At 53.1% G+C, this 10,842-nt stretch overlaps 1 protein-coding gene across 2 annotated transcripts in view; it reads right to left on the bottom strand.

Annotated features, from left to right (window-relative positions):
- Positions 1-6,739: 6,739 nt before the first annotated feature.
- Positions 6,740-10,842, bottom strand: part of MTA1 (metastasis associated 1) — a 75,573-nt gene continuing 71,470 nt past the window's right edge. For both annotated transcript variants that reach the window (XM_066556212.1, XM_066556213.1), the window contains one exon: positions 6,740-8,359. In XM_066556212.1, the coding sequence (XP_066412309.1) occupies positions 8,221-8,359 (139 nt within the window). In that variant the 3' untranslated portion in view covers positions 6,740-8,220. The remainder of the gene's footprint in view (positions 8,360-10,842) is intronic.

The raw sequence follows: 10,842 nt of genomic DNA, 5'->3' as shown, positions 1-10,842 counted from the left end.
AAGGGTCTCCTGTCTAAATCCTCTCCATTGTGAGGCGGCCTCAGCTGGTGTTCCATCCCTGGGGGCTGAGGGGTGCAAGAGGAGGAGGAAGAAGGCTGCATTCACCCTGTGGCCTGGGTGGGGGGGCCCCAGGAGAAAGCCTGGGCACTGCCACGCTGCAGAACCAGCACCCAGAAGGTGCCGGCCAAGGGCTTTTCACACATAGAGGCTGGGGGGAATTAAGACAAATCACCTAAAGGTGTGAATCCCTGCCTGCAAATGCGCTAAATCCCAAGCGGATATGCTGGTCAGGAGCAAAGTGGCTTTAGCTGGTCGTGTCTTAATCTCCCCCGATTTAGGCTGGGCATGCTCCTGCACGGAGGGCAGGGATGTGACAGGTGACTCGGGTGCCACAGGCGGAGCCAGCAGGGATGGCCGAGCTGCTGTGGGGACAGCACGGCCAGTGCCAGGGGGGACAGCCCGCTGCCGAGGGGACACAGGATGCTGGCAGGGGGTGGTGGCACGTGAGGGACACCCCCGACCCTGCTGTGCCTCTCCCCAGAGAGCACATTAATAATTTTCACCAAAGGATGCGTTTTCCGTCAGAAACTGGAGGGGCCCATCCCTGCCCGAGGGCTGAGCTGGAGTTTCCCTGGCAGCGGGTGACAAAGGCGCCTTTCAGCGGCCAGGGGAGGTCTCTGGCACGGGCCGTGCCCCCTGCAGCAGTGCTCGGGGGTGTCCCAGCCGAGGGGGCCGTGTCCCCAGTGGCGGGAGGTGACGCATTTTCCTGCGGCCCTCGGGATTTCCTCAGCTGCGGAGGCAGCAGCCTCCGGCCTGGGGCAGCCTCACCGCGCCGGGGCACTGCCCGTGCCCTGCCCGTGCCCCAGTCCCCGCTCCGGGGCTGTGCGGGGCCTTTCCCCCGCCATAAAGCCGGGCTTTAACCCGGCCACTTCCCTCAGTGCTGCGGGGAACGGAGCAGGAGCCGCATCCCTGCAGCATCCCGTCCTCGGCCGCAGTGGGCCCGAAGCAGGCCCATCCTAAAGCCCATCCTAAAGCCCATCCTAAAGCCCATCCTAAAGCTGCTCCTGCAGCCCTGTCCTGGCAGCAGCGGCTCTGCAGGGCCCGGCAGGGGCTGCGGGACACGGGGGGGCTTTGCCTTTGGGCTGGCCCTGGAACAGGGATCGCCTCCACTGGGAGCCCCCAAAAGGTGCGAGGCTGGGACCCCTGCCCAGGGCAGGGCAAGCAGAGAGCTTTGTGCAGAGATTAAGGGAAAGTGAGGAATAAATAAGGAATAACTCCCTCCAGACTGCCTCTCCTTTGGCTCACCTCTCTCCCCCTCCCCACGCCGACTCCCCTCAGCTCTTTTTTCTTCATTCAGATACAAATACCACAAAAACTCATGGACCAGACAGAGCTGCTCCTAAGGGGAGTTGGAAAGCCTTCCTCTGCTCTCATGTTTTCTGGCACCTAGGACCCCTTGGATTTGTTACCGGGCAAGAAGAGGTTGGGGGGGGGGGGGGGGCAGAAATAAAAGAGGTTATGGGAAAATCCCCTGCTGCTGGCTTGGTGTGCCCAAAGATCAGTGATCCCTGTGTGGCCTGCAGAGCCTTGGCTGGTGCACCATGTGCAGCCACAGGCCCAGGGCCCTCTGTCCCTCGTGACAAGGTCACCCCAGGGTGACACACTTCTCCTTTTTCCACCCCTGGAACTCCCATGTCCCAGACACAGCCCACAGCCAGGGCTTGTGGTTAAGAATGGCTGCTGCCCATGGCCAGGAACAGCCACTGCCCACGGCCACCCCAGCTATAACATGCCTCAGATCCTTGTGGTAGGCAGGAGTTTCATGGAAAAAGTGGTTGGGCTTCCCTTCATGGGCTTCCCTTCATGGGCTGGGAGCAGTTCCCTGTGATGGGATGCAACAGAAAGAGCCTTTCACAAAACCTGGCAACACACTTTTTTTCTTATTTCATTTATTCTCCACAGCCCTCCTGGATGTGCAGTGCCTGCCAGCGTGGATCTGGCTGTCCTACATGGCGAGCAGGGCAGCCCCCTGCCTGCAACAGGGGACATCTGTCCCCCAAAACGAGGATCCCGGGGTGAGGAGGCAGCCAGGGGACAGCCCCACGCCCGCCGGGCACCCAGCCCTGCTGCCCAAGGGTCAGTGCACAGCTCTGGAGGGAGCACGGGGGCTTAGGAAGGATTAGCAGGAGCCTAAGGGAAGATGGAGGAGCAGAGGACGGGCGTGCCGAGGGCTGGCAGGAGCTGGGGCCCGTCAGGCAGCACATGCCACTGCCCAGGGCCCGGCACGTCAGCGCCAGGCCGTGGCCCCTGCAGCTCCAAGCCTCCACTCCTCGCTCCTCTCCTTTAAAAGGCATCCGAGCTCCTGCCCTTATCAGGCAGGGCCGATAGCGCTGTCACGCCTGCGATAAACAGGTTTACAGATTGTGTCCTTGCCACCTGGAATGGATGTCCCCATTGTCCCTGTGACCGCTTCCCGGGCCGGGGGATCCCAGCGCGCTGCACGCCAGGGCCGAGGCTGCAGAGCTCGGTGTGAGCCCCTGGGGCAGATGTGACCCCTCCGAGGATGCAGAGCTCGGTGTGAGCCCCTGGGGCAGGAGGGATCCCTCCATGCAGTGGGATCAGCCAACCAAAGGCAGGAGAGCAGCTGCAGAGATCTGAGCACAGCCCTCAAACCCCGTCAGAGCCATGGTGGGACTGCAGAGAGCAGCCAGGGGTGGCCACTGCAGAGCCTGCATCGGTGGCTCTCCCCCAGGTTTTCCAGGGAAAGAAAGGGTGTCCCAAGGAACGGGCTGTACTCAGACCCAGGCTGCAGTGGCAAAGTTCAGCTCAGGGCAATTGGCCATTAAGCCCTGGCAGAGCCACGGCCCCCCCGGACGTGCTGTGGGCAGAGGTCGGGCTGGCCATGGCGCAATGTGGCTCTGAGGGCTGGCACAGCAGCAGGAGCAGTGCTGTGCCCAGGGGCTGCCCAGCTTTCATGTGTCTGTGCCCCACATGCACCTCCAGGACACTCTCAATGATCCCCTGGGGTAGGGAAGGGACTGGACACACACAATCCAGCACCTCACGAGTGCTGCAATGTCCCCACAGCACCATCTTCTCCGTCTCCATCAGCATCACCCACCCACCCACCAGGATGCATTTGGCCTTGGTTCCCCCCAGACATTCTGGGCATCTTCCTGGGATGCAGAGAAACCCAGCTTGGCTCCTCACCCACAGGATGCACACGTTCACCTCCCTCCTGTCCTGCCTGGGGGCAGCCAGAGCACAGGCAGGGGGAACAAACTCGCTCCTGTTCAGATGGAAAATCTCTGAATGAGCACAATTTGGCTGAAACCCTCTGGCCAGAACCTGTAAATCTGCTCCCCGTGACGCTGCCAGCATCCCACAGAGCACTGGATCCAGGTGGAGAGTCCCCTTGCAGGAGGGAAGGGAGGAAGCTGTCTGCAAAAAGATGCTGAATTTATGTTATTCATTCTCATTCCAAGAATGTGGTGAATGAACTTGCAAAGCCCAGGGCAGGAATCAAGTGTGCTTCAACCCTGACCTGCCCTGACTTTCTTCCAGGCTGAAGAAGAGGTGGAGACAAGCCCCAGCCCCACAACCCATCTGAATTTACTGTGCGTCTTTGCTTGAGGCAGCTTTCCTCCTCCTGCACGGCTGAAACGTGATTGTCAGACTGAGTCTGCCACCAGGTTTTGAAGCTGCTCAAGCAGGGCAAAACCCTTCTGCCAGTCCCCAGGCAGGGAAGTGAGGGCAGGAGGGACAGGGGGACGTGGGCCACCCCAGCCTCCTGCCTTGGGAAGGGCATAAACACCACCCACACTCCAGACATGTTCATGTTCTGGGGATCACAGCAGATCCCATCACTGTTGGCTCTTGCAGGCTGACCTTGAAAGGCACTGACTACATTTACAGGAAAAACCCCAAACAAACCCTCTCTCACCAGCTAGAGAGGGCTGTCATGCCTTGACTTGCCTTTCTGCAGTGATCTTTCCTTTCTCCCTCTAATGCTGCTGCCAAAGCTTATTTGGGTTAATTGTGTTTTTATGTCTGTGCCCTCTTGATGGATTAAGGAAAATAGAAAAGATTCAAGGTCCAGTTTCTGTAAATTAGTAAAATTCCTTCCTTCTCCTCATAGTCAAAATCTGCCAGATTTTATTTGTGCTCTTCCCACAAATCCCCCAGCAGGCTGGCACACCTCCCGTGCCACTGCCCATCCCGTGGCCCCTGTGAACAGGTGAGTGCCCCCTCCTCGTGTGGCAGTGGGAAGCAGCTCCACCGTGATGCAATCCCACCATCCCAAAGAGCCTCTCCAGCTTCCCAAGGTCTGGCTTGTGTAACACTTGCACAGAGAGCCAGAGCCCGCAGCAGAGCTGGCACCGGCTCCAAATTTCCATTTCAAAAGAAAATTTCAGCGTGTATTTTGTTTTACAACTCTCCAATAGTGTCCCAGTTACAGCCCTCCTCCCACAGCAGGAATGCCAGGTTTGGAATTGTTAGTTTTGGTCATACTTTGCTTTTTTTCATATTATTTCATCAGTGCTGTTACGGTCAGGGCGCTGCCTTCATGTTACAGCAGCAAAAGCAGAGATCACAGAGAGCTGCTATTAACAAGCTGGTAAAATGCAAAATGCAATGTAAAAAAGCGCCCCCAAAACACTCAAGTTAACTTTAAAAAAAATTAAATCTGTAACAAAAGCATTTTGGCATGAAGTATTGTAGGAATGTTTGGATTTTTGTTTTGTTTTTAAAATACTTTCCTGAGCAGCTTCCTGCTTCTTTTTAAGCCTGTAAAATTGCAGGCATGGCACTGAGTCTGGAGGTCAGCATGCTCCATCCACGTGAGCACAGTCCTCTCCCGGGGATCACAGCTGAGCCTGTGACATATCTGCTCCCACGTCCGCATGGCAGAGAGGGGAGGGAAGGATTGGGATGCCAGGGACACACAGTGAAGGGAAAATACCCAAATGCACATGGCAACACTTATTACATCCCAACAGACCTGGCCTGCTTCGGGCGGGCAAGCACTTCCCAGCTCCAGGCTCTGCTCCCCCTACAATCTCAGGGGCTCATTAGGAGGTGGGAAGCAAGGAAAGGAAGGGACCTGGAAAATGGGACATTGCCCCAGCTGTGTGAACATTGTTCTATTTTGACAAGGCTCTAGAGCAGGAGGGTGAATAACCAAAGGCAATTCCTGCAGCAACAGCACAGGAATGTGAATACAGAGGAGAGGCTGGCACAGGAGGGGCTGTGACAGCAGCAGCTCAAGGGAGTGACCCCTCAGGCTTGGACAGGTCAGTGCCTGGACCTACCACTCCCTGCACTTCCCAAGAGCCAGCGTTTTCCTTTGGTGGCCAAAGGGATCTTCCAGCCTCCCCTCCCAAGCTGGTACAAATATAAGCCAGGGAAACAAACACATGGCAGGGGAGCCTGCTACTGCACGCCAGAAAACAGCATCTCTATTGAAGGACACGCAAGGGTCCTTCAAAGTTAGGGCAGCACAGGACGTGCTCGCTCTCCTTGCCTGGACTCCTTCCCAGAGCAATCTCTGGAGCCGCTCCAAGAAAGCTTTTAAGTTGTTGGAAACCGCAGGGCTGGCACCCCCAAGTGGTTCTTGTGCTCTCGGTGCAGCCGGAGCCGCCTTTGCCGGGCTCATGGAGAGCTCAGCCCCAGCCCCGGGATCCTCGGCACAGCAGCAGCTCCAGCATCCCGGGCTGTCCGAGCTGCCCCAGCCCCGGGATCCCCAGCACAGCAGCAGCTCCAGCATCCCGGGCTGTCCGAGCTGCCCCAGCCCCGGGATCCTCGGCACAGCAGCAGCTCCAGCATCCCGGGCTGTCCGAGCTGCCCCAGCCCCGGGATCCTCGGCACAGCAGCAGCCCCAGCCCCCCGGGCTGTCCAAGCTGCCCCAGCCCCTCGGGCACTGCAGAGGCCAGCTTGGACACGGGGTTTTCCAACGTGATGTGTTCAGATTTCCTGTGGCTACTGGAAGGAATCCACAAGAGCTCTTGCCCTCACAGAGACAGAAGTGTTACAAAACCCTCCTGCAGCCGGTGTTTGTGGCGTACAGAGGGTTAATTCTAAGGATTGATGGTGACAAAGTAAAACTGCCAATGGTCACCGGTGCTGCTCGAAGCCTGAGGGCTTTTGTGCCCTTCCTGAGTAGCACATCCTTCAGGCATGGCTGTCCTGTCTCACTTTTAAGCTGAGGACAGGAAAGCCTCACCTGTAGCACAGGATACACTTAAGAGCTGCCAGGGTGCACAGGTGCTCACAGCCACGGGGTGAATCTCACCACTCCTGAGCAGCAAATGAGAGCAAACACGGAGCCCATGCTGCTCATCTGGGAGGACAGAGCGATGCAGAGCTCAGAACTGCCCACGGGTTGGGCTGCTGACCCCCAGGGATGTCCCTCTAACACACCAGAGGCAGGCCCAGAGCAGCAGGACCAGGAGCTGCTGTGGACAAAGGGCTCATTCAGAGGCCCAGCCCCGCATCTGCTGCCTGTCTGAGGAGGAGGGAGATGCCTCTGAAGCATAAGGAAATGTTTAAACTGCACAGGGGAGGAATCAAACTATGAGTGACTCTGACTCTTGCCCTGTACTGCTGGCCCAGGGACCCTGGGGAGCAGGACACAGCCCAGGGATGGGACAAAAGGCGCGGGGCTGCGAGCCCCGGGCACGTGGAACCTGAGCAAGGGCGCTGTTTCAGAAGAGACAAAAAGCAGATGTTTCACAAAAGCTCACTTTCCAGGTTTATTAAGTAAAGTTAACTGAATTGTTTTCATTTTGTGGGGATTCCTTTCCGTCTAACCCGGCGGGTTAACAGAGTTGCACAGAATCACGGTTGGACTGTGATAACCCAAATACAACTTTGGCTCATCTCACCGCTGACACATATGGAATGACTAGGGGGTTATTACATGCTGTGTCTGCTTGAGGCAGGTACATGTACAGATCAGCACAAGTTGCAAATGATAGTTTACATCCTTTCAAAACCGAGCAGGGCATCCAGCAAATGCACTGCCGTGAGAAGACATATGAAAAAGAAATGATACAGACTTGCAAATACATAAGAAGTTGAAGAGATGCAAGAAACCTCAAACACAAGAAATGTCAAGGGGGGAAAAAACCACTTAAATTCAGACACAATGTGTTCAAATGAAAACCCAGCTGTAATTTAAAGTCCCTTCAAAATGGGAAACATACAGTAACGCAATTAAAGAGAAACCAGGTCTCATCCTGGGAAACGTGTCCAAAAGCACTGATGCACAAACAGGTTCAGAGTTCTAAGCAAAATGTCCCTGGGCATTGGTGTACTTGACTCTTGGAGCCAGAGCAAAGCAATTCATTACACTTGCTGGGCCTACTGCTAACAGCACGTAGGATCCCAGATGTCACAGAGAAGGCAGCACGCAAATGCTGGTTACTGGGAGAAATGCCACGGGCCACATCTCCCAGAGAGCAACTAGAGTAAGGACACCTAATTCTGGCAGCCTGGCTCCACTGCACACAATGGTAGTGTAATGTTCTGCAAGGTTCTTCAGTTCTTAGCTCACTCCTTTCTCAGCCTGAGTTGGTCTGTCTTGTGCATGAGCACAACTGGCTGTGCAAAAAGATCCAAAAAACAGAAGGGACAGGACCAAAGAAAACTGGCTGAACCTGGGGCTGGCTTTCAGCTCCTATTTTCAAATATCAGTTAAAGATTGGAAATTTATCTACAAAAGAAATAATATAAATGAAATAAAAAAATGGCACCGTCCACAAAATTAAAAAAAAGAGAAAAGAGAAATCTTACAACACAGCCTCATAAAATGGCTTTGCAACGATAGCTCAGTCACAAAATGAAGGGTTCTAGCTCTTCATACATCAGAAGAGGAAACAAAGCTAAAAAGTACTAGTCCACATTCTCTTAATAAGTTAAACTTACTTTCCCTCCCCCTTCTACAAAAGGGGTAGAAGCAAAAGGGAAAGGAGGCTACTAAAAAATAAAAAAAAAAAAGAAAAAAAAGGAAAAAAATAAGAAAAAAAGATAGGAGAGAGTGCAAGAGAGAGAGAGAGACAGAGAGAGAGCAGTCTGTGGTCAGAGGCTCAGAGCAGGGCTGAGTTCCTTTTAAGGGTTTAAAAGATGCAAAACAGTTCCTCAAAAGTCCCCTCTCTTCAACAGTTAGCTCAATGCTGTAGCCATGGAAACTCAAGTAGATACTGGAGGAGATTGCCGGCGTTAATCCTCGATGATGATGGGCTCATCGTTCATGGGCTGGCGGAGCTGCACCGCCTGCATGGGCCGCAGGATAATCGGCTTGTAGGGGCGTCTGGCGGCTCGCTTGGCTTCCGAGGAGGAAAGCAGCTTGCGGATTTTCCTGCAGACAGGAGGGAGAAAGGCACGGATTACAGAGGCACCAGGGCTGCTCTGCTCCTCCAGGGGAGATGGGGCCCGCACACGCCTGCTGGGCTGGCTGACAATGGCTCCTTCTGCAATGGCTGCCCTGGGAAACTCAGATTCTCTGATTTATAAACCCCCCAGTGAAGAGGAAACCGCATTCTCTGCTCCAGAATCCTTCCCCTGTAGAAGGCATTCTGGTCCAGCCTGGTAGGACCAGGGTCTCTTGCTGGGAATAGAACATTGAAATAGTCAGGACAGCCAGTTTCCACACCATTTATTTATTTTGAATTTATTTTGATCAGCTGGATGTGCTGCAGGTAGCTCTGGGGAAGTTTACAAAGCCAAGGCAACACCAACAGGGTGTTTCCCCTTTTCCCTTCTCCCATACTGCATGTGCCCAACCCAGAGATGGGCAATATTCACACCTGGTATTTGGTTAAGGATTTCCCTATATGTACAAGACTGGCAACAAGTCCTATCAGCTGCAGGAAGCTGTTTTCCATATGGATAGAAAGAGACACCAAAGCTTTAAAATTACCGAAGTAAGTTAGACAGAGACAAATACTGAATTTGTTTCTTTTTCTTAATACCAGGCTCAGAGATAAAGAAAGCATCATTAAAAAACCCCATCCAAACCCAAAAATGCAGCAACAATGAAAAATGTACTGTGTAATTAAAATGAGGAATTCTTTTATACAGAGGATGTTGTGGTGGTCAAAGGCACACAGAGATTAGAAAGGAAAGTAATAAATAGTCACAAGAGTAGTCCACCAGTACCCACTATGAGTCTCCAGCTCAGGAACTGGGGCAACAAGAAGGGTCTGATAAGGCAGCACTGCCTGCCCTCACAGGCTCCTGACAGAACAAGGTTTTGGCTGACCACAAGAGACAAGAGAGAAAGGGCTCTGCAGCCCACATTTCAGCCACCTATCCCCCAATTTCATTTAGGGAACACTACTGGGGCCAAAACCCCCTTTTGTTGGTTGTGGTTTTGGCTGTTTGGTTTGGTTTATTTGTCAGTGGGAGAGAGGCACTGAGCTGATGCCTATCACTGTGCTATGATTTCTGCCTTTAAGATGTGATGGCTGCTAAAGAAAGTGGTCAAAATACCTGCCTTATCCTCAAAAACTTACCCTTTGCACCACCAGAACTGACAAACCATCAACTTCAGCTGAAGATTTTTAATCACTTCTTGTCAGATTTGGTCATCTCTTCACTTGGTTTTTTTGCGCACTGAGCAGGACAAGCTGCTGCACTCACACAGACACATTTTTTGTCTGCCCAGTGTCCCCATTTCTCCAGCATCTTCTAAAACTAAAAAGCCACAGGGTGAGGAGAGGTGAAAACAAGCTGGCAAAGTGGTGGTGCGGGAGAGAGAGAAGAAAATCTTGATATAATGACTTTTCCAAGATGTTTGACTGCAGTTGATCCACTTTCAGCCAGCAGAGCTCCTTGCAGCACCCATGTGTGCTCCATCAGCCACGCTGCCATCAGAAACACGTCCTGCAGCACTCTGGATTCTGATCAGGTCACCGCTGCCTCCGCTTGCCTGAGTTATAAATGCCAGCTCCTCACTGGGAGCCTTCAATTCAAAACTTACTCCTTTCATTCAACCAACTTTTCAAACTGCTCCTTCAGAGCCACAGAGTTTTCCAGCACCTCTGTTGTGTTCTCAACAGAGCTAAACAAAAAGGGGAGAGGAGGAGCATGTAAAACTTCAGGGAAACCTACTTGCTGTGACTGAAAACACAGCCTGACCCTCAGCTGGGGGACGATATGCAGATATTGCAGCTAGATTGATTGCTATGGAGCCAACACAAAGCTCAAATTGTTCCAGAGCTCACAAACAAGTCTTACATTCCTGACACTGGAATGCAGCAGATGGTTCAAGGAAAAGTTAGAGGTGAAATGCCCGACAGAAAACCCGTGCCACTGACAATGCTCCATCGCTCAGGCTTCCCTGCTCTTCACAGCCTGCCAAAAATCTCCTTTCACCACTCAGCAGTCAGCTAAGCAGCATGGCTGTCAGACAAAGAAGCCTGGGTGGTTTTTTTTTCCCTTTTCTTTCTCTCTCTATTTTTAAATGGAAGTGATAAGATCTTATTGAGCTGATGTCTATCACCACGATTTTCATTAGAGCTGTGCTGGCTGCTGCGGGACTGATCCTTCCTGCCTCTGTCAGTGGTTCTGTTTGAGCAGAGGATTCTGTGTATGCAGTAAATTGTTGTCACAACCAACACCACACTGGATGAATATTGTCACAGTTCTGTCCAGGTCAAAGGGCAGGACCTTGTACTGACACGCTGCCACTGTGCACCTGGAGTATTTAATGTGCCTTGGATAGTGAAGATGTCAAGAAGAGCTCCCTAGATGCAGGATTATGAAACAAGCCTTGAGCATCTAAGGAGTGCATACCCTGTGTCCACAATGGCACATGAATCTGAGAGCTGCAACAGGATC

This window comes from Molothrus aeneus, chromosome 9 (assembly GCF_037042795.1).
Source record: "Molothrus aeneus isolate 106 chromosome 9, BPBGC_Maene_1.0, whole genome shotgun sequence".
Lineage (NCBI taxonomy): Eukaryota > Metazoa > Chordata > Aves > Passeriformes > Icteridae > Molothrus > Molothrus aeneus.
The sequence above is the reverse complement of the archived record's forward strand: the minus strand, read 5'-3'. Positions and strand labels throughout refer to the sequence as shown.